At 48.7% G+C, this 27,177-nt stretch overlaps 1 protein-coding gene across 1 annotated transcript; it reads right to left on the bottom strand.

The window, feature by feature from the left end:
- Positions 1-263: 263 nt before the first annotated feature.
- On the bottom strand, positions 264-25,584 carry VWA2 (von Willebrand factor A domain containing 2; the record flags this gene model as incomplete). The annotated part of the gene is made up of 15 exons (XM_084210138.1): positions 25,548-25,584; positions 21,774-21,856; positions 21,638-21,696; positions 21,010-21,084; positions 19,152-19,285; positions 17,758-17,867; positions 9,847-10,041; positions 8,932-9,062; positions 8,134-8,266; positions 7,644-7,699; positions 6,717-6,824; positions 5,343-5,924; positions 4,492-5,043; positions 1,170-1,292; positions 264-397 (listed from the first exon to the last, which is right to left on the bottom strand). Exons 2-15 carry the CDS (start codon positions 21,824-21,826, stop codon positions 264-266), a joined length of 2,445 nt encoding a protein of 814 aa, XP_084066264.1. The 5' UTR covers positions 21,827-21,856; positions 25,548-25,584.
- Between the last annotated feature and the right edge of the window lie 1,593 nt (positions 25,585-27,177).

Below are 27,177 nucleotides of genomic sequence, written 5' to 3'. Positions count from 1 at the left end.
ATCACTCAGGAAGAGAGATAAGGAGCATTGCCCACTTGACACCAGACAACTGCCATACAGATGGCAAGAGAATACATCTTGCCTTGCAATCTGGAACACCTAGGATATAATCACATGGCCTAGCCTATTATAGCATGGCCTAGGATATTATCACGTGGCCTAGGATATTATCACATGGCCTAGGATATTATCGCATGGCCTACCCTATTATAGCATATAGATAATATCCTAGGCCATGCTACAATAGGCTAGGCCATGGCATGTCAATGCCTCTGATCCACATGCCTTTTGCTAGGCTGGAGGGATCTGGAGAATTGCTGCAAACCCCTTGGACTCCACTGCACATGGGAATGTGGAGGAAGGGCTGGAGATCTTGGAGAGTCACCCCGGAGAACTCCTGTGGCAGAGGAGAAGCACAGATGTGGGATGAGGGCTTTAGGACCAAGGGATAAGGTCACACTCAATCCACACCAACCAACCAGCCAACCAACCAACCAGCCAACCAACCAACCAACCACCCAACCAACCGAATACCCAACTAACCAAACACCCAACCAACCACTCACCCAGCCAACCACCCACCCAACCATTCCCTTAGATGACAGATATTAGAGGCCACAGGCTGGAAGTCAGAATTCAGGTAAAAAGCAAAATATTGGGCAAGGGGAAACCCCACTTGAATTGAGAGCTTCGTGCTATGGGCCCAAGGCCACCTCTAGGGAGCCAGAGGCTCCCCACCTCGTGGGCATTGCTCCCCTGCTGAAGAGAAGGAAGGCAATGGGGAGGTTTTACACCATGGACAGCACTGAGAGGGTGTCTGCTCCAACAGAAACAGCTCCCCCCATTAAAAGAGAGTTCCTGGGGAACTTAGGAAAGATTGTTTCTTCCAGCAGGGCAGAGGGAAAAGGGGAACAGAACAGAGTGGAAGATTACCAGAATTATTAGACCTCCTTGGGCTCCCTCCACAGTCAGCTCACTCAGTGAAGGTATAAAAATGCACAGCTTCTCCAGAGAAGCCCTTGCTCCCCTCATCAGCCCAAACCTCTCCACTTCCCATAAGACAGAGATCACACCAGCACCACGGCCTGACCAAACAGCTGTGCAGGAGTTTCAGCCATTTCTCTGCTTCAGGGAGGGGAGGGATGGGTTTGGGGGCTGCAGATCCTTACTGCTCTCGCAGTGGGGTCCCTCCCAGCCGTGGCACTGGCAGCGGTAGCTCCCCGGCCCGAGGATGCACACGCCCTGGTTCATGCAGGGGTTGGGCTTGCACAGGTTCACAGGGCTTCTTGCTTCTGCAACAGGCACAAGCACAGAGCAGGTTCAGGCACATCTGCATTATTACCAGCTAAGACCCACATCCATCAGGAGTGCTGCAAAAATTGTCATCAGGGGCTAATGGGACTGGGGAAACATTTAAACATGGCAGAGGGTGCAAGCCACAATTCTGTCTTGACCCTTTAACCTTGAGAACAGGATGGCTTTTCCAGGTGTCTCAATCTAGAGAATATTCCGAGTAAAGCTTAAAAGAGGAATTTAATGATAGTAAAGCTTTAAAGAGTCATTTAATGATAGTCCCAGAAAAGCAAAATGGAGCATGTGCGGAGCTGTGAGCACCCCCAAACTCCCCACACATGCCCTAACAAGTTCTCAATCCCAAATGCCACTGAAGTTCAAACCTCACTTTGCCCCAGAGAGGATAAAAGTTTCCACTGGAGGGGAATAAGAAGAAGTTGCCAGCTGGGAAGCAAGGATGGTATGAATGGAAAACAACACAGGGAAAATTTCTGGGTTTCTTTTCTAGGGGGCTTGAGAGAAGCCTGCAAGCACAGCCCAAGTTATTAGCCCTGTTGTTATGAAGTGTGTGACAGCTTTCCCAACCCTCTCAACACAGCAGAGCCCAGCTGTCAGCAGGGCTGGCACTGCTCCACGCTGCCTTGCTGCCAATACATGAGGTTAAGTAGCAGCATCCCAGAGGAATTTGCTTCCAGTCTGCTGGCAACACCACTGGTGTTGGTGAGGGTGTGAAATTCCTCTGCTCAACAATGAGGTGGTGTAGAGCTGCTTGCCTTACCCTTTGCTCCAGGGTAGAAAAAACACAGAGAAAACAGAAAAAGGGGAAGGAAAAGGAATACAGATCCTATCCCCTATCTGTCAGGGAGCTTTCTACAGCTTAATAGATGTTGTGCTCATTCTCCCTCTGCACATCAAGTCTCAACCCACACCTAACACTGGCAAAATTATAGCTGATTTTTTTTTTTTTTTTTTTTTTGACATTCCTAGACCTGAGACATATCAGTCTTTAGCTCCAGTTGATTTTATTGGGAACCAAGCCGGGTTCAAAAACAATTTTGTCGTCATGGGATTTCTGAGCTGGGGTCCTGCCTGAAAGTGTATTCCCAGGGATGGACACTTCCATTGGGCTGGAAAAGCCACTGGCAATGAAAGCTGGATCTCTTGGACACGTCACTCATCTTCCAGGTGCTGCTGCTCCCCAGGGAGCTGTTCCATGGTGCTCTGTTCTACAGGTCATGCATCTACCTCATCCCTCCAGGGATGCTCCACAGCATAACCTCACAGTCCCTGCTGTGGAGAATCACTCTGCCACAACACCATTTCTCTGAACACAAGCCTGCTGTTAACCTACCTTAAATGAGGCTCTTGCACTTTGGTGATCCTAATAACTTGTATTTCCATTAATCTGATTCATATCTATTTAATGCTTGGGAACTTTTCTCCTAAACCCTAGGTCTTTTTTTTCTGGACTCTTTTCAGATGAGCCTCAAAACTAATACCATATTCCAGGTATACAGAGGCAGGGTCTGTTTCTCAAATACTTTTATAATGAATCATAAATTTCTTAAAGTCCTTTCACAGACAATGATTCTGTTATTGAGCCTCAGATTTGGGAGTAGAAGACTGAGTGAAGGGCTTATCTTTACATCACCCTTGGTCCCAGCCTATCTAGTGCAAACTGTGATTTAGCTGCAGATGGAATGAAAGCAGCAATTCACTCTCAGGCAATGAGATGTCATTACCCTGACTCCTTGAACCCTGCTGTCTCTTCCCCTTCACCCCTGGCATTTTAGCTAATTCCAAGGTACAGTACATTGTTTTTGCAATAACAAAGTACCACTGCAAGAGAAACACACTGGAAAGCTCAGGCAGAAACCCTCTGCAGAGCCTGCCAGGAGAGCAGCTCCTCACCCCAAAGAGATGGTGCTGCAGCTCTTTCTAAGCCTGAAAGAGACACAGGTGTGCCCAGAGATGAAAAGGACCTCTGTGCTGCTGCTCAGATGCGCTTCTTTTGATCTTATAAACGTGTTAAAACAAAGCAAATGGATAGATGTTAAACGTAGGCTATTTTGAATGAGAAAACAAGGCATGGTATTTTAACTAGGAGGAATTTCATTGTCACTGTCTGAAAATTAGGGCTGCTGTCCTTTCTGAAAAGCTGATTTCTAGACAACATGCAAGTGTTTCAAATTTAGTATTAGAGCCATATTTTTCCCCAGCTGAGGACTGGCACTCATGACTCAAAGTTTTGAAGAAACTTCACCTATTTTTTTCAACCTCCAAACACGAGTTTTTACACAAATATTTGAAAATTCTTCCCTTACACTTTGAGGATAAGGATTTGGTCCTACAAATAAGATAAATCACATTTTGTGTGAAGTTCAGTTTAACAGTCTGAAGGCTTCAAATGCACAGATTCTGATTTTAAGATTAAATACAGTGTAACAGAAAATCTGAAAAGCCTGCATGATAATTTCAGTAGTGGGATATTAAGGACGAACAGGAGTAATGAGGTTGCAGACTCACCACTTTACAAACACCTGGTCACAAACCTGTTGGACAAGAGAGCAGAGACCAGAACAAAAAGGGGCCCATTAAGCCCCCCCCAGAAACACCGAAGGGGTTCACTAACACACAACAAATTCTACAGATTTAAAGCAACATCAGAAAAAGAGAAAACTTCTTTTTCCATCAGAGAAAGCAGAACCTAGATCTAGCAGGGCTGGAAAGAGCCAGTCACACTATGCCCGCTCTCACCAGTCACACTATGCCCGCTCTCACCAGTCACACTATGCCCGCTGTCACCTGTCACACTATTCCCACTCTCACCTGTCACACTATTCCCGCTCTCACCTGCCACACTATTCCCACTCTCACCTGTCACACTATGCCCGCTCTCACCTGTCACACTATGCCCGCTCTCACCTGTCACACTATGCCCGCTCTCACCTGTCACACACTATGCCCGCTCTCACCTGCCACACTATGCCCGCTCTCACCCACTGGACTGAATCTTTGGAAAGTTGTTTACTAATTCCTGCAGGATTGCTTTGGGCAGTCATCAGACTTCTGTGTCACAGTTTCCCCCTCCATAAAATGCAAACGACAGTATCAAATTCAGTCAGTAAAACATCCAAAAACCTACAACAGCACAGCTGGTGGCACTGACAGAGACAGTGATGGCTGGAGCTCTCCTACCTTCACAGATCCTCTCGATGATAAGGCCTTGGTAATGCTGCAGGTCTCCGTAGGAGGAGATGTGGACCAGGTAGCTGGGAGAGCCAGCAACTCTCAGCAGCGTGTCCCTGTCTGCGTCCCCAACGACAACCACAAACACCAAGATGCCATCGTGCCTCAGCTGCTGAGCTGGGCCAGCTGCACCCTGCATGCCCCCTCCGTTGGAGAGCAGCACCACCACCTTGGTGACGCCGGGTCTGGCTCCCTTCTGCACGGTCATCACATCGCTGTGCACGTGCAGCAAGGCACCGCCAGCAGAGGCTGAGTCCCCGAGGAAGGGCACCTGCTCGATGGCCTGCAGGAGAGCAGAGCTGCTGGTGTGGGTGTCCAAGGCAAACACGGTGTGAGCTCGGCCGCCATAGGTCACCAGGGCGATCTGGGTGACGTCCCGGTTGATGAGGAAGTGCAGGCAGCTGCTCCTGACAAAGCGCCGCAGACGCTGGAAGTTCTCCAGGCCAACTCCAGACGAGGCATCCACAGCAAATGCCAAATCAAGAGACTGGGCCTGGCAGCCTGGGGAAAGGAGCACAAAGGTGGTGCCTCTCAGAATACATATCTGCTTCTTTCTGTCTGAAAAACAGCAGTGAGAGGAAACTGTGGGCAAAATTCAGCACTGCTGATCACCGACTGTGAAGGGTGATCTATGTCTCCATCACAAAAATCACTCACGGAAGGTTACTCCCCAGATCTGTGACTGACAAACAAAAACAAGGACGTTCATCCTTCTGTCCTTCCCTCCTCCCTGCTGGAATTCAGGACACCTCTGCATGGCTTGGCCAACTTGCCCCACCTTGCCCACACCACACTCTTACCCTCGGGATTGCCCACGCTGCAGATTTTTCCCTGCAGCTCTGGCATCCTGTTGAAGAGGTCCTGGGGGTCTGAGTAGACAATGGTGTGCTGTGGGTTGCCAGTCACCGTGGTCAGCTCTGCTCTCATGAAGCTGCTGCCTATGCCAATCAAGAAGATATTCTGGTCCTTCGCATACTTAGCGGCTTCTGCCACCGAATCCTGGGACTTGGAGTCGGTGAGCAGGACAACCACACGTGGGAGATCATCCTGCACATCTGCAAAGACTGGGGTGCTCCTAAAACCGTGCTGTGCAATGTACTGCAGGGCTCTGCCTGTCAGGGTTCTCCCTCCCCTGAAATTCAAGGCATCGACACTCCTTATGAGACTGAGCGCGTCCTTGTGCTGGCCCAGCTCAATGGGCACCTGGACACTGTCACCATACTGGGCCACCCCCACGCTCACTGGCGAGTCCTGGCCCACCATGGCCTGGAGGAATCTCTTGAGGAAGGCCTTGAAGCGCAGGAACCCTTCCAGCGTGACCCCAGCCGAGCTGTCCATCAGGAAAAGGAGATCCACGCTGCACTCGAGGCTCAGCTTCGCTGCTGGAAAGGGAGAGGGCAATCAGTCATCTCAGGGCAGCCCCAGGGGCCTGCTGGAAGCCTTGTGGAGAGGGGACATTGTGTCCAGCCACCCAAACATTTTGCCATTCATATCATGAGCTGGAGGACAAATGAGCCAGGAGCAGGCTTTGTTTTGGCTGGATGCCATATAAGCCTTTTGAGATGAGAAATACCTATGGAGATTCATGAACTTTTGGATGGCAAACTTCAAATCAGAAATTACAGCTCCACTCTCTTAGTGCTGTGGGCAGAGCACTCTGAATGACACAATCACATACTGGAGAGAGAGTCCAAGCACCAGACCCTCACCTACGACACCCTGAGACAGTTTGGAGCTGGAACCTTGGTTCTGGGGAAAGTAAGTACAAGGTGTTTTCTAATGATCAGGAGCTTTTGGCTTTTTTACACCAAACCAAAGCCAGGAGCTCCTGCTGCACCCATGTGTGTGGGGAGGGGACCAAGAGACACATCCACGTCTCTGCCAGTGACTCTGTTCTCCTGATCCCCATGGCACCTGCATTTAGGCACAAAGGAGCCATGCCAGGCTGAGACTGTCAATGTTGGTGCTCCTCACACCCACACGGTGTCTGAACAGCAGGACAGGCCACTGGGCCTGACACAGGCATGATCAGCATGAGAGTAAACTCAGCCTGCCTTTTGAGAAAAGCCCAAGGACTGTGGTCCCACCCCAGCTGTCCCCAGGGTGGCACAGAGGGGGTCACAAAGGCAGACCCAGCTGAGAGGGAAGGAGACAGAGCCCAGGCTCACACCTACCACAGTGGATGTCTCCTCCATAGCCCAGCTGGCAGAGGCAGTGGTACCTGTCCAGTCCCTCTGGGACACACGTGCCACCATTCTGGCATGGCTGGGAGTCACAGGGGTCTGAACAGGACAGGGAAGAGAAAGACAGGTCATCAGCAGAGAGTCTGCCCCTCCCCATCCTCTGCCAGTATGAGCAGCACTGTTAGTGGAAAAAGGATCACAGCTCTGCCCCTCATGAGTTTGAGTTTGAACTAACACAGGGCCACCTCACCTCCAAGGTAATTTCCATTTGGGATGGCTCTCCAGCAGGCTGTGACAAGAAAGCAAACCAGATTCTGACTTCATTTGATGTGGAACAATGCCAGTGACACCACATTTGTATAAACAGAGACTTGCTAAAGGTCCTGCAGCCCTGACAGATTTTCAGCAGCAATGAAGAGGTCAGGGTCTGGCCTGCTGCTTGGACAGTGCTGTACTGGTAAAGAAAATGAAGATGCTGTCGCCTCAACTTGCAAAAAGGACTGAAGGAGCACAGCTACAAAAGCAGGCTGGTGATCAGCACGGGTCAGGCTCCCCACTGACCTGATGTGCTTATGGTGTCAGGAATGACTGGAGGCATCCCTGCGTGCTCTCCTGGCTGGAGAACAGTCACTCCCTGCAGGCACTGGGGAGCAGTGCAAGGCTCTGCCCCCAGGACTTGAACACAGGAGGATTCACTGGCTCCTCAAGTGGAGGAGAAACTACTGGGAGACTTTTAATCCAAAAAACTCTGGTCATAGGTACCCATGAGAAACAAAAAATGGATTAAATATCTACTGATCACAGTCTCTCACTCAGAACAAAATTTTTGAGAAGTGAAAGTAAACCCCTGTCTTTTTGTTCTTTAGTTATTACCTTTCCTGCTTCACAAATTAAAGTTTTGGAAGAGCAAAATCCCACCTGGACATACAGTTCGGAAGCATCTGGACGGGTGTTTTATCAGGACTCGCTTCCACCTGAAACAGGAATAACAGGATCTGTCATGAATTTAAATATTAACAAGGTGGAATATTTTCAATGGAACAAATTTTCCTTTGAAAACACAAGCTTTCAAAATGAGTATTTTTTAAAAATAGTCCATTCTAAATGAGATGGCAAAAGGAAAAGCATCATTTCACTGAATCTACCTTTTTTTAAATTATTATTCAACTGTAATCTTTACATTTTAAAATTATGGACTTATATTTAAGACTCAAAAAAAAAGATTTTGTTTGCTTGCTTCTCAGCCAATGACCAGAGCAGAGACTCTTCCTAGGACTAGAGACTGTTTGCATCAGTCTTCTGAGGGATCTTTATCCCCGTGACGAGTCAAGGTCTGATAAAAGCCTCATTGCTGTGTTTGTTATCTCTCAGCCCCGCTCATTTTTCGAGCTGGGGGTGCCCAGCTTACCTGGTGAAAGGGCACAGGGAAGCCTGCACTGCGTTGGGCTGCTTGGAGCCTCTCCAGCACACGTAGCTGCCAGCCAGCTCTCTCACAGTCTCCAGGGTCCTGCGCTCACACGGGTGGGACTCAACTCTGCAGCCTGCAGCAGAGTAAAAGGCAAACTGGCATCAACTGCCTGCAAATACAAAGGCTGTAAGAGCAGACAGCTGTTTTCAGCCACCTGACAACAACAGACTGGGCAGAGCTTCCAAGAGCCTCTGTGAGACCCCAGAGGAGAGATTTCCTGTTGAAAAGATCACCAGCCTACTCCACTTTCTGGGAACCTAAACATTCAGCCTCCTTTGCTTTGCTATAAATCTCACACTGCTGAGTTCATGGTTCAGTGACAGCTTTTCAGCCCCTTTGGTGCCTTCATCATTCATGTGTTTGATTTTCTGCTACCTCTGGACTACTCTAGTTTTATCTTTTCTAACTCCTGCAAGCCCTGGGCACTTCCCCTTAATACACAGCCAAGTCCATTAGAAAATTTAACACAACTGCTTTTATCCCTCTATCCCCTGTCACATGAGCAAAAGCCAATATTCCCATTTTCAGAGGTGAATCAGGATGCAGAAGGATTTAGGATTCTGCAGCTTGGAGGTATTTAGAGAGCATGCCCTCCTGTTTGGGCACCAGAAGCAGATTACCTCAAAGAGCAACACCTGCTAATTCCCCTGCGTGCTTCCTGACACTGCCTTATCTTCCCCCCTCCGTGCCATGTCCGAGCTAAAGGCCTGGGCAGGGAGGTGTGGCCAGCAGGGTCACCTGGAGCGGTGGCAGTGCAGACAGGGTCACTCAAGGTGCTGTACAGGCCGTTGGCAGCATCCTCAGCATCTCCAGCAAAGAGCAGGTGCCGCTCAGGGGGCTCGCTGGCCAGCACCTGCAGCTCCTCCCACCTGCCAAGCAAGGCACACATCAGCTGCTCAGCCTCCCCCACAAAGAGCCAAAACCAACCCTGTGCAACAAACAGAGAGTTGATGCAAAACCACGACACTCCTCAGTTTCCAAGATCCTGGTGCGTTTAGTCTCAGAGCAGCAAAGCTCTACCAAGTGGAAAAGTTTCCTTCATCAGCTCTGGTGCTCCTTCTACATCAGCCACCAAGTCAGTGTTTCCCCCGTGCCTGTATTACCCTGCAAATTCCTTTTTGCCATGGTTTAAGTATGGTATTCCCCAGTTTAGTGTTCTCACTGGAACCAGGCCCACACTTGCCTCCCCTCTCACCTCCAGCTGGAAACGCGAAAGGCAAAATTATTTCATGGACTGAGATAAGAACAATTTACTGAGGACAGAAATTAAATGACAAATCAAGCAGTAACAGCAGCAATAAAAATGTGAATAACAAAAGATATAAGACAAATCCAATTTACTTGGGAAGTCTGTCTCAACACTGACTGTTTTGTCCACCACACTTTCTCCCCTCCTTGGAAGGAAGGAATGCCCTTCCTCTCTGAAGGGAGAAAGTCCCTTGTCCCCCACCCCTGGCAATGATAAAGTGGTATGGATTATCTCCTAGATACACCCACAGTCACAGAAAATAAAAAATCAGCCCTGCTCTGGCAAAAACTAAGACAGCTTTTCTCTTTCCAAAACTCACATCTAGCCTGAGATGACCCCTCACTCACCAGGACTGGCCATTTGGCTAGCTGCATGTCTACTTCCCACTCTGGAGAGTTTCCTACCTTGGAAACTTGATTCCCACAGCAAAAACTGTGATGTGTCTCTCCTTCACCTGCATTGCAGGCATTGCAGTGCTGCCCTGGGACTTTCCATCCGAAATGATGATCAGGACTTCGGGGACACTTGAGTTTCTGCCACCAGGGAAACCCTTGTGGAGAATGTACTTCAGAGCCTGACCTGTCTCTGTGCTCCCACCTCTAGGAAGCAGGGAGATATAATAAGAAAAGAAGAAATCAGAATTCCTTCCCTGATACTGAATTTACCATTTGGGTTGCAAATTTTTACCCTCTGGTAATGGGAAATGTAGCCTGTTTCTGCTTGTTGCCACACAACAGATCCGTGGGGATGTCTAATCCTGTCATTCTTCTCATCTTCCCACCCACTGGTCCCATCTATTCACCCTGATGTCCCCCGTCTCCAGCTCAGAGTGGTTCCTACAGCAGAGTGTTTCTGCACTTGGTGCAATAACCAGAACTCTTGGATATTTGGACTTTATTTCCATCTCCTACAAATGTCTCTACAGCGTCAGTTTTTCCATGTGAACATTGTGGTCATCTGGCTGTTGAGGGGGTGCCGGGTGTGGCCCTTTGTGACACAGGGTGTTGTGTCAGGGCTCTGGGTGATGTGTGACACCGCGGTGCCCAGTGGCCCTTGTGACATGGCAGAGCCCCACCCTGCCCTGTAGAGCCCATTCCTGTGAGAGCTGCTCTCCCAGGAGGAATCAGCTCCCGAGATCCCTGTGCCCCGAGCACGTCAGATGAGGAGGAGGAGGAGGTGAACCCCAACCCTCAGCCCCCAGCCCCTTGCCCGGCTGGATGGATGGAAGACCAGCCCTCGGTGGGCAGTGGCTGGGGGCAGGGGGCAGCTCAGGCCTGCCCCTGTAGGACACTGAGGGGGCCTTTGCCCACATGGATGAAGACTGGGAATATGACTTGGATCTAGAGCTTTCCCGATGGAGACGCCTTTCCCATCGAGAGCTCCGCCTTTGGGAAGAAATGACAGTCCAAGAGTATTACCAACTACAAGGAGATGTGATGGTCCCAGAAGTGCCCTCACAGCGAGAGGTGAGACACCAAGAGCTGCATCAGAGCTGCAAGTGTGAGAGAGGGGCAACTGTGAGGATCCAGTGGGGAGACAGCACACAGCAAGAGCTGTCCCTGCAGGCAGGGCAGGCACACCAGGAACCGTCTCCTTGGACAGTAGTGCAAGGCAGTCCACACACATTCCAACTGGAAGGAGTCAAGAGACACCCAGAGCTGTCCCAAGTGAGAGGCAACAGGGACAATGACCTACCACAAGGAAAAGGCTACAATGTCCAGGAGCTGCCCCAATGGGTAAAAGATGTGAGAGACCAAAAGCTGCCCCAAGAGGAAGGAAGTGTCAGCAGCCAGGGGCTGTCCCACCGGGCAGAAGGCATTGATCACAGGACATGGGACAGACCCTTGCTCCCGACATGGGACAAACCCTTGCTCCCAGAGAAGGATGAGCATGCCCAGGAGGGCCCCACCTCTCCCAGGAGTATGGGCACAGAGGTGGCAGCAGAGACAGCCCATGAACTGCCCAGAGCCTCTTCTGCCCTGTGGAGTCCCATGGAGGATGAGCTGGCAGCCACTGCTGCTCTGGCAGGAGGTGTTGAGGAGGAAGAGCCCCCCGAGGTGGAAAGGGCACCGGGTTCTCCTGCCCTCAGGGAGGAGGTGCCAGCAGCAGCAGCTGCAGCAGAGAACCCACGGCTCTCCCCAGCCTGCAGCCAGGCTGTGCTGGATTTAGCGAGGCGCATCAGCTGTGAGATCGTGGACAGTGCTGTGCTTCTGATCCAGGAATCTGCCCAGCAGCTGGAGGAACAGAGGGACCTGGGGCAAAGCTTGGCTGCTGAAACAGAAGCAGAGATTGCAGGAGGAGAAGGGGAAGAGAGCCCAATCTCTGGCCCCCACAGCCCCTGCTGCACCCCCAGCCCCTTGCTCAGCCCACTGGGAGGCTCCAGTGAGGAGCAGGAGGAGGCAGACCAGGGATCAGCCCCGGCAGAGCAAGAGCCTGAGGAGGGGGCCTTGGCTGGGGAGCTGGAGCATTCTCAGTGTGAAGATGAGGAACACACAGAGCTGTCCCAAGAGGAAATCAACAAATATCAAGAGGGGTCCCAAGGAGAAACCTTAACTGAGGAGGAGCTGTCCCTAGAAGAAACTGATAGCTACCAGGAAGGGTCCCAAGGGGAAGTCAGCTTTGAGCTGGAGCTGTCCCTAGAAGAAACTGACAGCCATCAGGAAGGGTCCCAAGGAGAAACCTTAACTGAGGAGGAGCTGTCCCTAGAAGAAACTGATAGCTACCAGGAAGGGTCCCAAGGAGAAACCTTAACTGAGGAGGAGCTGTCCCTAGAAGAAACTGATAGCCATCAGGAAGGGTCCCAAGGAGAAACCTTAACTGAGGAGGAGCTGTCCCTAGAAGAAACTGATAGCTACCAGGAAGGGTCCCAAGGAGAAACCTTAACTGAGGAAGAGCTGTCCCTAGAAGAAACTGATAGCTACCAGGAAGGGTCTCAAGGGGAAGCCTTAACTGAGCAGGAGCTGTCCCTAGATGAAGCTGGTATACAACAGGAAAGGTCCCAAGAGGAAGCCTGCCCTGAACAGGAGCTGTCCCTAGAAGAAGCTGGTATACACCAGGAAAGGTCCCAAGAGGAAGTCAGCCCTGAGCAGGAACTATCCCTAAATGAAACTGGTATACACCAGGAAGGGTCCCAAGAGGAAGCCTGCCCTGAACAGGAGCCGTCCCTAGAAGAAGCTAGTACGTACCAGGATGACTCCCAGGGGGAAGCCAGCAGTGAGGGGGAGCTGTCCCTAGAAGAAACTGGTAGCCATCAGGAAGGGTCCCAAGAGGAAGCCTGCCCTGAGCAGGGGCTGTCCCCAGCAGAAATCAGTAGCTACAAGGAAGGATCCCAAGGGGAAGCCATCTTTGAACTGGCCCTAGAAGAAGTTGGTTGGTTCATGGAAGAGTTCCAAACGAAAGACTACATTGAGCGAGAGCTGGCTGAAGCAGAATCCAGAATCTACCAGGAAGTGTCCCAAGAGGAAGTCAGCAGTGGGCAGGAGCTGTTCCTTGAAGAAACTGCTAGCCATGAGGAAGGGTCCCAAGGGGAAGCCAGAACTGAGCAGGAGCTGTCCCTGGAAGAAGCAGGTAGGTATCAGGAAGGGGCCCAAGAGGAACCCAGCGATGAGCAGGAGCTCTCCTTAGAAGAAGCCCAAAGTGACCACGAGCTCTCTGACTGGGATGAACGCGCTGAGGAAGAGCTGTCCCACGGGGATGTTGAAAGCTACCAAGAAATTTCAGACTGGGAAGAAGCCACGGAGCAGGAGCTGTCCTTAGAAAAAGCTCAAAGTGACCACGAGCTCTCTGACTGGGATGAATACATCGAGGAAGAGCTGTCCCACGGGGATGTTGAAAGCTACCAAGAAATTTCAGACTGGGAAGAAGGCACTGAGCAGGACCTGTCCTTAGAAAAAGCTCAAAGCGACCATGAGCTCTCCGATTGGGATGAAAACATTGAGGAAGAGCTGTCCCATGAGGATGGTGAAAACTACCAAGAAATTTCAGACTGGGAAGAAGCCACAGAGCAGAAGGTCTCCTTAGAAGAAGCCCAAAGCCACCACGAGCTCTCTGACTGGGATGAACGCATCGAGGAAGAGCCGTCCCAAGGGGATGTCGGTAGCGACCGCGAAATTTCAGTCTGGGAAGAAGGCAAGGAGCAGGGCCTAAAAGTCGACATCTCCCAGACTCTGTCTGACTGGGACGAATACAGCGAGCCCAGGCTGCTCCAGGGAGACGTCAGCAGCTACCAAGAAGCGTCTGATTGGGAAGAGTCCATTGGCAGAAAGAAACGCTTCTCCTTCCTGCGCCGGGCGCGGCGGGCGCTGCAGGGGCTGCGGGGGCTGTTCTCCTGCCTGGCCCCATGGCCCTACGATTAGGGCTGGCTGGCAGCACCAGCCCGGGCCCTGCAGGCAGAGCTGGCCCACAGCCTGCCCCCTGTCCTGGGGCTGCCCTGCCCAGACATGGCCCCGCAGCCCCAGCAATCCCCAGCTGCTCGCAGCATCCCAAGCTGGTCTCCCGAAGACAAATGTCACCCAGGGGTCAGCCCCAAGCCAGCGCCCGTGGGGGACACTTGGGGCTGTGGGACTCGGTGGGGAAGAGACTCATCAGGGCGGGAAGAGACCTTGAATGTCATCCAGTGCCACCGTCACCCTGGCACCACCTTCGCCACCCGGAAACCACATCCCCAAGTGCCCCGGCCAGATGAGGCTTGAACGCTCCCTAAGATAGAGACCCCCCTGAGGAACCCCTGGCAATCAACGCCTGACCACTCTGTCAGGAAAAAATTGTTTTGAAAATTTCATCAGGACCTCCCCTGGTGGAATCCAAGGACATTTTCTCTCATCCTAAAAGGATTACATGCTGATCCTTTGGGATTTTATCCGTGAGGAAGGAGCACAGACAGGTGTTCTGCACACTGCATGACTTCGCCAAACACAATTCATCCAAAACAGACAGAAAAAATAGTAGCAGTAGTAAAAAAACCAAAACCAAAACCAAACATAAAAACCCACCAAAACACAGCAAAAAAAAAACCACAAAGAGAAAAAGAATAGTAGGACTAATAAAAATATGAAGAAGATTAAGAAGATGAATAAGTAGTAGTAGTAAATAAGAAAATAATTAAGCATAAGAATAAGAAAAAAAGAGTAAGAATAATAATAACCATGAGAATAAGAAAAAGAAAAAATAATAAGAACAAGATTAGGAAAAATAAAAGGATTAAGTATAAGAATAAGAAAAAGGAAAAAAAAGGAATAAGAATGAGAAAAAGAGTAAAAATAGAAAAAGGAATAAGAATGATAATAAGAAAAAAAAGAATAAAAGAATGGGAAAACGAATAAGAATTTAAACAAGAAAAAGAACGAGAAAACAAAGAATAAGAATTAGAATAAGAAGAAATAAGAAAAGAAATAAGGACAAGAATAAGTTGATGTAGAAGAAATAGAAGTAAATACTAGGAAGAAGGAGAAGAGCAATAGGGAATACAACAATAAGATGATGATGAAGAAGATGAAGAAGATAAAATAGTAGTAATAGCAAATTCTTCTTATTATAACAGTAATATCAAGTTAAAATACACATCTACACATCCTCTAGCATCACAGAATGGTTTCATTTGAGATGGACCTCAGAGATCATCTAGTTCCAACTGATTCTCTTCTGCTCTCCTCTCTGAGACCTCTTTCCTATTTCTCGCTCCCTCACATTTCTTCTAAATAAAATCCATGTTAAATAAAATCTGTATGTTGCCCTCATATGGTCTCATGTGCATCTTCATTCCAGCAGAGGCATCTCTCCCTAAAACACATTCTCTGCCCAGCCTGTTCCTCAAAGCAGAGGTTCTCCAACCCTCTGAGGATCTCAGTTGCTCTCCTCTGAACTCATTCTAACCGGCCCACATCCTCCTCATGCTGTGCCCCCAGACACAGCTGCAGTGCTCCAGGGGGGTCTCAAACAATGGACTGGAGGGCCACAATCTGACCTGGGTCACAATCATCTCCCCGACCTGCTGCTCCTCAGCCCTTTCATGCAGCCCAGCCCAGGGGTGGCTTTCTGGGCTGGCAGCACAGATTGCTGACTCAGGCTCAGCTTCTCCTCCATCCACACCCCAAGTGCTCCTGCTCAGCCCCTGCCCTGCCCAGCTGCTTCCCACATGTGCCACAGACCTGCTGATAATAAAGCCACTAGGGCAGAGTGAACATTTCCAGCTGTCTTCTAATTTGTCCAAGGAGTTGTGCCATAAATAATTTCCTGTACTTGCCCTTAAGGGCTGCTTTTATTGCTGTCCAGAGCAACCCAGGGTAACCAAACCATAAGTGTCACTCCTTCCTTGGAGGATTCATGTTCTTTTTCTGCATTGACACAAACACACCTCAGCTGCTTTCTGAACATCCATCCTTTGCCCTAGCACCTGATTCCTGATTTGCTTGTTCTAGAAAAGCATTTCATCATGCCCAAGCGCACTGTTTTTCCATTTACCCTCTGATTTTCACACAAACTTTTTTCATTCTGTACTTGCCAGGCCTTTTTGCTTTGAACTCCTTCCTCCTCTGCACTCCACCATTTCCAAGCATACTCAGTGACCATGTGTTCATAGCAAGTCCAAATTTGCCTTTTTCTGACCAGATGTCTGTGAGATGCTTCACTGAATAGTGCTTTGCATGAAGCAAAACACACAGTGCATAGTCAGTGTGGGACTAAATCTTGATGAACTCAGTACACTGAGCCCATGTGAGCCCTGATGATTAGAAAAATTAACAAAGAGCTCATTAAATTGCTTATTAATTTGCATTTGGAGCTTCACTGGGGTTTGTCACAGCGGAGATGTGTTTGAGGCATCACTCCAATCAGGATTTTCTGAAGTACAAGGAGATCTGGACTTTACCTGCTGTCTTTCTTCAGGGACAGCACTAAGAAGGTTTCTCTCCTGTAACCAGCTGCTGATTGATATGAAAGAAATTCATATGAAATTTAGCTTGAGATTACCACCGAGCACGGCTGGAACTGGCCAACAAATTCCAAAGCTATTTGGACAGCATTCACAGAGAGAGACCAGCAGTCTCCAAATAAATCACAAAAGCTTCACTTTAGTCTGGTGCTGCCTCCTTCCAAGTGCTGTCAGCTCTGGGCTGAAGTCAGGAAATGCCTCCCTGGCCAAAGGCTCCTTAGGAACACATCAAGGAACCTCTCAACCAAGATGTCAAGCACCCATTCTTTTTCAGAAGCCAGCTGGAATCCATCCATAACTATTTTATCGACTTCAAAATGTCAGGTTTTCATTTAAACTAGATGAAATAGCCAGGCAAAAAGTAATTATTTCTGTTTGATCTGTCAGCATCCCTCTGTTGTCATCAAGGAAATGCAGTGCCAGCCAGCAAATGCTGCTTCACTTTCTCTGCTCCCACAGACTTTCAACAACAACCAGAGAGGGGGAATGCATCATCTTTGTTTTCTCCAAGTTTTTCCTGTAACAGAGTACACAAGAGGTTTTCTTGATTTGCTAAACTCATCAAAAGAAATACAACAAAACCCAGCCAGCTGGTCCTGCCTGAAAAATGCAAAACTGATCACATTTGCTTGCAATATGTGCAACATCCTGAGAGCAGCAGATATCCATGGGAAATGCTGATCTGACCCTCAGTCCTAAAGCAGATCAGCTAAAAGAGTAGACATCCAGAGGCCTTACCAATACCTCATCTATCATCAAAACAGCTGCTGTTTTGGGGTGATTGTCAGGTCCTTAGTAGATCCAAATGTACTCCTCCAAGATGGAAAGTTTGGATTTTGAGATGCTCTAAGGACAGCCCTTTGGACTTCGGGCTCCATTGCCTGGGGCCATGGGAAGAAATCCAAGGCTTACCGTTCAGGAAGAAGAAAGGTTTCCATCTGAAAGCCTGATCCCCTGGAATTCAGCGAGCACACATGGCTATCTACAGAGCAGCAGTTTGTCACTGACTCACAGGACTAAGGAAATTGTAACCACCAGAAATGAAGCAGCACACTGTGCAGGAGGGAACAACACGCCTGCTCTTCCACGGAGGATGTAACCCATGGCCTGCCTCAAACAGACAGAAAAACCCAGGGAAACTCTCTATTTACTGTGTTATAGGAGGACACTGAAAACTCTGTCTCCTATCAGCTTTCACTAAGACAGACCAGGTTCACATTTTTAGTGGACTGGGGGTCATGGAGCTCAGTGTTCATTCACCTCCCTCCCTGGGGACATCACACTGCTGTAAGCACAGCAGAAGCAGAGATTTCTAAACCTCAAAAAACCCCATCAATCCAGAGAATATTCACGGCCCAGAAAGAGGAGAGTTGTAAAATAAGCTGACCTGAACACAGTCCTCTTGATTCTCTCTTTTACTTCTTGTTTGGTGAGATAAGAATCCAGTGGGAACTCAAGGTGGGGAGTTGAGCTAAACTGTATCATTCCCACACGGACCTAAAAGAAAAGGCAATGGAAGGCTATGAAAGGTGTCTGTGCAAGTTGTACTTTTTTGATCAATTCACAAACTTGGGAAGACTAAATTGTATGGAGGCAAGCAAACTGTGTTTGCTGTTGAGCCACAGGCAGTCTGAATGAACTTAGAGCAAGAACTCCAGGATTATCTACACAGACTATAAACAAGGCAAAAAAAAGTTTATCTGGAAGCAACAGGAGCCTCTGCTGCACTGGAGGCAGCTCAGGATCCACATTTATCCACCCAGAGCAGCTCACAGCCTCAAGGGCAGTAAGTTTATAACTAACACCTTCTACACCAGCCCATTTATACACTGTGCAGGCAACCTTTCCATCACTGAGAGCAGCAGGCAACACAAACCAATACTTTTTCTAATAGTTCCCCTCAAACCATTATCTCTAGTTGGAAATGCAAATGGACTAAATGGTCTGCACTGGGCAGCACATCCAGAATACTTCACTGAAGCCTTACAAGATGTATTATGGAATGGGACAGCTCCAAAGATGAAAAGATTACCAATTTTCAGTCCAGTCCATGTGAGGATTAAGTGAAAGACTAGTGGAAAGATAGTGTTTAAAAAATAAAACACACTACCAAATCTGCAAATATTAAATATTCACTGACACAACCTTCCCAAAGACCTGGCATTCATTTGGAAAGGCTCTGGCATGGAGTCAAGTCCAGCAACCATCCCAGCCTGCTCCAAGGCCCTCAGCTGAGGTGGTGGTGGAACCACAGCCAGTTCATCCCCTCAGATGAACCCCAGGATGTTTCATTCAGGCCCAGAGGTGCCTCAAGGCTGACCCAGGGAGCAGGACCTGAGGCTACAGCAGCACAGCAGCACCCATCTCCTGCTGGGGGAAGCAGAGCAAGCAGAATGCATCCTTTACATCTGTACAGAGAGGTGGCAAAGTTCCCAGTGATTAATTCTGCAGCTTTCCAAGGAAAAGCAAGAGAAAGAACCAATCTATGAGCTTCCAAACCACAATAAAATCAGTAAAAAAAAAAAAAAATCCAAATCCTAATCTTTAACCTAAAGTACTATGTCTTTTCTCAACAAAAGGAACTGCTTAAAATCTGAAGAATCAAGAAGCTTCCTACCATCCTAGTGCTTCACAAACCACATCTTTCTGATAAAAATAAATACTCTGCCCCCATGGCAGCTGGTAGGTTGAATTTTGCAGTTTCACTCAGCACGTTACCACTGGCCTTTAGACACACTGCCAAGCTGTTTGAGAATTAGAGGAGATATTCCTGACACTCACTCTGTCTGGATGGATGTCCAAGGCATCACAGAGCTTGCTTGCAAAGTGCTTGGACCTTTCAAAGCTTCCTTTGCCAATGCTGTAGGAGCCATCCAGGAGGAAAAGGACATCTAATGAGGCAGAGCACTGCATCACTAGGAGAAAAAAAGGAGAAAAAACATTTTAACTGTGAAAGTGCCCTGTGTTAGCCTGCTCTGGAAGCAGGCAGCCAAGAGCTGAAAATCCAGACAGTTGCAGAGGATGGGCAGGGGTAGTCAGTGCCCACAACCCAGAGCCCAGAGGCATCCCTGCTCTGGCCTGCAGCAGCTCCAGCTCAGCTCTCAGTCTGCCAGACCCAGCTCAGAGCTCAGCCCGGTCTCAGGGACAGCTCAGAGCAGCCAGAGCAGCATCAGCAAACACAGGGAGAGCTGCTCTCTCCTCTCAGAGAGGACAGAGGGAGGGGTGAGCAGCAGGGAAAGGGAGCCCAGCCCAGTGGGACCAAGGCAGACATAAATCCAGGAGGCATTTACAAAGTCTATCGAGTCCCACAGAGCCCAGCATGTTTCATCTGCAGCACACTTTTCAAAACAGGCTCTTATTTTCCTAAACACAAATTCACTGAACAGCTCCCAGACACTGACAGAAACACTTTCCATTAAAATCTGCCTTTTATCTCCTCCTCAGAGATGTGTTTTTGTATCACCCCTCTCTGCATGAACATAGCTGCTCCCAGGCAGAAGTTTCTGAGGTGCTTTCGCTGCAGTGGAAACCCACAATTTCACCGACATTCACATTTAATTTTCATTCACTGAAATAAATAAATGGCAGATTGCAGACTATGAAGAATCATTTTCAAAGCATTTAAAGGGAAACTTTCAAGTCTCCTCTGCAGCATTTGCCAGAATCAACTTCCAGGGAAAAAGGATCCAGAAGTCCAATAGAGATCAAGCACACTGACCCCTTCAGAGCTGTTTTGGCCAGTGATTTTACTCCACCCCCATTATTATAATTTTTATATTGTCACTACTTCTTCCAAATCCTTCTTGTGAGTTAAGACCTGAGTTTATAATTAGGTTTTTCTAATAGCAGACTACAGGGATTGAAGGCTGGAGGCATTCCCTTCTGGGTCACTGCCTCTCCTAAGGGGGCACCCAGCCTTGCCCTGGGCTCTGTGCGGAGGACAAGCTGGAGCACAGCCCTGTCCTGGCTTGTCAGCCTTGCCCTGGGAGCTGGGACTCCTGGGGATGTGCAGCAGGGAGAAACACCCAAACACACATCCCTGGATGGCAAGTCTGAGCTGAACACATGGTGCTGCAGGGTAGAACTGCAAGGCATGCCTGGCAGAGGAATGAATACACTCTATCCCTTGACAGGCAAGAGAAAAATAATGGGCACTAGGAGAGAATTCACAGGAGTTTATCAGCAAGTACAACAAGGGAGCTGCAGGTGAAGATGGGCCAGCCAGAGCCCCATCACCCCTGCTCCCAGCAAGCTGGCTGTGCTGGCTTTACAGCCTGCAAAAAGCACCCACATGGGAGGTCTGATCAAGGCTGTAATTAAACACAGCTCTGCAAATCAGGATTGCTTGGAGCAGGCTCTGAAGAACTGACAGAAACACCATCCAGCTGGCAAATAGCCAGTCTGGGGAAAAGCAGAGTAGATCACATCCCAGGAGAGCTAATCCCAGTGGGGAAGAAAGCCAGGCTAGGGTAGAGGCAGCCACAGTGCTGTGAGTGGGGACTTTACAGACTGAAGAGGGGCTAATAAATGTAAATAACTGCAACAACAAAAAACATTTAAAATGCCCAAACAAAACACACAAGACAACCAAAGAAAGAGGGAATTCAGATATAGAAAATGCTTTATAAAACAAACTTACACTGGCCAGCAGCTGAGATCTTGCCAATCATGTCCTGGCCAACGTGGATTTGTTGTATACCCAAGACCAGCAAAGCTGTGGGATCAAACAGACATCCATGAGCAAGACAATCCTATAACAGCAGAAATGCTGGTTTGCTGGATAGGTTCCACAGCTGAAAAACATAATTTGGTGACACAGCAGTGTATCTATGTCAGGAAATTCCTTCTGGCAGGGACACAGAGAGCACGAGAATGACAAGGACATGACTGCAGCACAAAGGACAGTCTCTCTGCTCACTGCATGCAGGGACACAGGGAAGAATGATAGCTAGGCCAGCCTTAGGCTTCTGAGATTACAGCCATAAACACTGGATAGATTTCTGCCCTATTAATATAATATCAGCTTTTCTCACATCAGTTAGACACTTTACATACGGATCAGTTACATGTTCAAATTCTCAGAAGACCTTTTTCTCCAGGTATTATTTTCTCCCCTTTTGTGTGAGACCATGTTTCAGAAGTTTATCCCTAAACCTCCTGGAGAGGCGCTGACTTGGCTCTCATTCCTCAGAGTGAAGAACCCCAGCTGGAGATAGGGAAGCACCCAAGACAAAAACCACTGATGCAAATGGCAGCTTTAAACATACCTTGGGAAAGCAGGAAAATGCAGATGGACTCAAATGCCAAGAAGTTCATGGTGATAAATCTGGAACGAAAAAAACACCAAAAAGAAACAAAAGAAGAGAGGAATAGAAATCCAGTTCCCAAAGCCAATTTCTTTACCTGCAGCTGATCATCTTCTTCCTGGGTGTCTCAGGTGATGAGCTCAGAAACATTTTGTCTGGGGGGCAAAAGTAACTCCTGCCCTGGGGAGAATGGTGGGGAACAGATTGAAGGGAAAACCATGAAAATTAAGGAATAATAGGAAAGGAAATCTCTCAACATACTCCTCTCCTTTTCCATCACACCCGGAGAGAGCAGCCCGGGCGGGGAGGGAGGGAGGGACAGTCTGCGCTCCTCTCCCTGCCCACGCAGGCATCCCCTCTCCTCTCCTCCCTTTCTCAGCTGAGTCCCACCAGGGCACCGTGTGCCTGGGGAAGCCGCTGGAGAGCCCACGGGAGCTGCTCGGGGCTCCACCGAGCACGGTCCGAGCCGCATCCCCCCCGAGCTCCCCATCAGCTCCGGCTGGGGCGGCCCCGCTCGGGAGCCCAGCCCAGGGACCCGTCCCTCGAGCACCGCTGCTGCCCGTCAACATCCCCGTCCCCATCCCCATCCCCGTCCCCAGTCCCGTCCCCATATCCCCAGCCCCATCCCCAACCCCCGTCCCCATATCCCCATCCCCAGCCCCCATCCCTGTCCCTATCCCCGTCCCCAACAACACTCAGCCCCAGGCTCTCCCATGCCTCCTGTTTTACAAGGAGTGGCATTCTGGGGAGATGTTTTTATGCACAACTGTCCAGCAAACTCAATTTTCTGCTCATTTTTCCTTTGAAATCAGCGAGGCTGCCATCACATCGTAGGTAGATTTCAGTGACACTTTCAAGCATGCCCGGATTTAGACCGAATGTATCTGGTAGAGCTCTTGGCTTTCTATTTCAAACATGTATATTTATTTTTTCTCCAGATTAAAAGCACTCACTGGACCAGATTCCTGATGGGTCTCTGCCCCTGTCATTGCACAAGCAGCTTTTCTTTATGTAGTTAAAGACAAGTAAGTGTGTTTCTTGATAACCAGCTCTATTAGTTGTTTTTCCAGAAAATGGGTGGATTTTTCTCAGGAAATACTTGTCTCTGCAGCAAATTATATATCACTCACATCAGATACAGCAAGATACCTAAAGCAGGCCATGCTCAGTTACCTGCACAGGTACAAAATGAAGAGGGGATTAAGAAATCACCCCACCATTGTTACAGACACAATAACCCTGCCCTGCAGCGCCAGGTGCATCAAGCATCCCCCTTCAGCAGATCCCAGGTTTGGCCAAGTAAAGGGAAATAACACAATACATGACTTCATTGGGGAAGCCCCACTGTGTGTCCCCCAGGAGCTCCAAGCCCTGCAAATTCCACAGAGGAAAGGTCATTCTTCTGCCGTGCCTCAAGGACATTCTTCCTAGGAGCTCTTTCCAGGGTGCACATCACCCAGAGCTGGACAGGCCTCTGCTTGCAGCCAGATGTGACAGGTGCTGGGGATTTCACATTGTTTTCATACAAAACATTGACAGGTCAAGACGTTTCGCCAACTTGGTTTTATCTTGGGTTTAAATCAACCGATCTGCAGGATGAATTCTTTGCCTTTTAGCCCTGCCAGACTCTCAGCAAGAGGAATTGAAAGAAAGCTTCATCATCACCTGCTGCTCATCAGCATTAGCCGAGGATTAGCAGCAGCAACCTTAGCAGCTTTGCTGGAGGGATGGGGTGGTGAGCAAAGGAATTTTCATTTTGTCATCTCAGCCATTAAATAGGGAATTTTAATAACGTCTACCTCAATAATGAGTCCAAAATACGTATTTTTTAAACCACACTAAGTCAAAACTCCTATTTTTGTACCCAGATTCTCACTTGGATGAATATGACAGCAATTTACTCTTGTTAAGTAAGAGTTGTAACCATGTGTAACCATGTGTTTGGAGAAATGAGACCAGAGATGAGAAAGAGAGGTAAAGGGGAGAAAAGCTCCTCTTGACAAGTACCCTCCCAACATGTCTTTCAACATTGTAAAATATCACTCATTTTAATAGGGGAGAAAGCAGGAAAGATGACACTGCATATTCATTAAAACATATTCTTAACAAGCCAAGCAACCTCCTGTCAGTGCTGAGGAATGGCCCCAGCTTGCTGAGGGGAGCTCACTGCTACGTGCTCATCTGATGTTCAGATGTAGGGAGGGAGACAGGGAGCCAGTCCTCCTGTCTCCTTTTTCAGTCTCTCTCAGCTTGTTTTCCATAAATAAATGTTACTTTTTTCTTCTTGCCAAGGTTTGGAGGCAGTAAGCAACTTCTGTTAGGAGCCCCACACATCCCCTCTGCCCAGCCCCAGGCATTGCTTGGGGGCAGCTCACAGTGGGATCTGAAACTGAAGGGTGAGGAGGAAGACAACAGGGAAACGTTTAACTTCTTAAAACAAACATCACAAATTTCAGTCTAAAAGTTTTGACAATGTTTTTCTCCAAGGGATAAATGGGATTGAATTTCCAGAAGACACTCTGCAAAACCAGTTTATTTGTTCTCCCCCGCCCAGTTCTGCAGTGAGGGAATTTTGAGAGACCCTTTTCCCCTGTACAGCAAAGACTCCTGTCCATAGAAACCTTGATCTTGCAGCACTGCTCTCATGGGGTGCTGTCAAAATCAGCATGTTGGAGATCAGATCCTGTACAACCCATGAGTTACAGAATAAAAGGCACTTCTCTGACCAGATGGCTTTTGCTAAACTTACTGTGCAGTTTATTCTGACAGAAGTGCTTATGCTACTGACTTTCCCTGTGGCTAGAGCACACACTGAAGATGACATGGTTCACACCCCAACAGATGAGAAGTGGGTCAGAACACACACTGCCTGTCCAGCACAGCCCTTGCTGAATAAATGGGGAAATCTGATTGCGTGGACAATTTATCTCACAGGGACGCCTCATCTTTACCATGCAAAATAAACAAAGAGGCTGCTCTCATTTCTTTCATGAAGTATCCAGACACATTAGAGGTATCAGTCTTTCCTTGATTATTAAGTCGTGATCAAGTTGCTATTGTGTCTTTTGCAGAAAGATGTCTATTACAGACATGAGACACAACCTGTTGGAAAGCCAGCCCTGGCAGGCTCAGCACTTTCCTCTGGCCGCACCCCAAAAGTGCTAGAAACAAAGTAATTAAAGCACGAGAGCTCGGGCTGAGTCTGGTTTCCTGGCTGGTGGGGATTACTTTTATTTTAGTAACGCACCATGCCCTTGTTTATTTATTGAAGAGATTCACGCTGTGTTCCTGCCGAGCTGCGGCAATCCCCGCACGGAGCTCGGCATTCCCTGCGGGGGGACCAGAGGCACAGCGGCCGGGGCTCCTCCAGAGCCGGGACAGGACCTGGGCTGCGGAACCGCCCTTTTGGGTGCCTCCTGTCCCTCCTGCCCGTCCGGGGCTGCGCAGGAGCTCGGAGCCGGCCCCGCATCCCCGCTGCCCCGCGCACCCGCCCATGGGACAGCAAAGTGTCCCCGCCGATGGGACCGCCCGGCCCGCTGGGAACCAGCCCCAGCACACCCCAGAAGGCTCTCCCGGACCCCATCATCCCCCCGGGAAGGCTCTCCCGGGCCCCATCATCCCCCCGGGAAGGCTCTCCCGGGCCCCACCGTCCCCGACCTGCTCCGCACCGGGCTGCGGAGGCAGCGGCCCGGAGCAGGCGGAGGAGGAGCCGGGCGGGGCTGCCCCCGAACGCCGCCGCACACCCGGCTCCGCTGAGCGAGCGAACCCCCAGCACCTCGGAGCCCCACACGGCCCCTACCCTCCCAGCCGGAGGTTTAGGATGTTCTCCGTTTAAAAGGGTGGGAAAAAAGCTCTCCGAGCTGCACTTTACCTTTTCTCGGCAGACTGCGCGGCCCCGGTGCACCTGCGGGGCTTATGAGCCGCCTTCGCCCCACCTGGATTCACACCGTGCCCAGCTCTGACAGCTTCTCCTCCACATCCCCCACAGCCCAAACCTATAACTACCAACTGGGGGGTGGGGAAACAACGCCAGGAACACCCACATTGCTGTAGGTTACATTTAGGAGGAACATCGGTGCATCCGCTCCTCCGATAGGCTCCGGACAGCCCAAACTGTCGGCAGCCCTGGAGCACAGCCAGCAGGGCTGGCGGCAGCACCGACAGAACAGACACACAGTCACTGTGCTCACAGCAGCCCCAAAGGAGCTGCATGGAGGAATCAGGCTTTTAAAATGTTTCTTCTAATGCTTTCTTTTCCACAGAAACTATTCTTGACCTGTGAGCAGAAGTACTATATTCACACCAACTACACCAGGAGGAATGATGTAAGGGGCCTGTTTTAAAAATCATGTTTTGTTATTATGCTGTTATTATTATTCTGTGCCAGTACTAGCAGTTGCACAGAACTGAGCTCTTTCAGTCAATGAAGAGCTTGCACACCTCTTCCCACACAAAACCTAACCAATGATCAATTTCTGAATTGTACAGGCAAAACACACCCTTGTGTCTACCTCACAGTATGTAGATTTAGGAACATACCAACTGCTAAATAATAAATAATTTCAGCCAAACCCAGTAAGCAAAGTACACTCAAGTTCCTCCATCAGTGCTTCATAAATTAAAATTGTAAGGATAAAAAAAGCCTTGTTGCTTTGCAGTGCTAGGTAATTTTTATTAATTTCATATTACTTCGCTTTCAAAAGTGCTGTTATTCTAGACTTCCAGTTTGCTTTTGAGGGAGGTTGTGGACAAGTGAACAAGAGGTGTGGGAGTACTAAATCATCAGTGAGGTGCTTTGCACAAGAGCAAATGCTTGTGCAAGTCACTCTGCTCCCAGGGAGTCAAAGGATTCTTGACAAAGCCATAGTCTTGGTTGAGAACCAGGGGCATGAACAGAACTCCAGAAATTCAACTGCAAGCATTCATCTAATTACTAGTTACTGCAAGAATATGATGCAACAAAAACTAGGAGGCAGGAAAAAAAAAATCTGCGGCAATTTGAGTGTAATAAAACATTAAGTCAAAGGAAAATATTTTGCAACAATTTTAATCTCAAGATTCTTCCAATCTGCAAAAGCCCAAACTTGAAGTATGTGTAAGTGGACAAAAAGGCTGACCTTGCAGTTTCAATCAGCAAATGTCTACTTTTTGTGAAACACAGTAATCTGACATTCTTGAATTAGTCAGAAATTACTGATAATCTCTTAATACTGAAAATACTGCTAATCCCTTAATAATTTGATTCAGTATTTTTGTCATAGCTGAGACTGGGTCTTTTTTATTATGATGTGAAAACTTGATGGTGTAGAAATCCTGATGATGTAAGTACACAAAAAACAGCTTCAATACAATTCACTTCAAAATAACATTCATAGATGCATATTATACAGCATTAAGTGTAAAAAAGAACTGTGCACATTAAAGGGTTTACTGATTTTAGAGAGAACTACCTGTATGCAGTCCAAGACAACATTCAACCTTTAATGATACTGAAATCAAGG

This window comes from Fringilla coelebs, assembly GCF_963513975.1.
Source record: "Fringilla coelebs genome assembly, chromosome: 8".
Lineage (NCBI taxonomy): Eukaryota > Metazoa > Chordata > Aves > Passeriformes > Fringillidae > Fringilla > Fringilla coelebs.
This window is presented reverse-complemented; position numbering and strand designations above follow the sequence as displayed.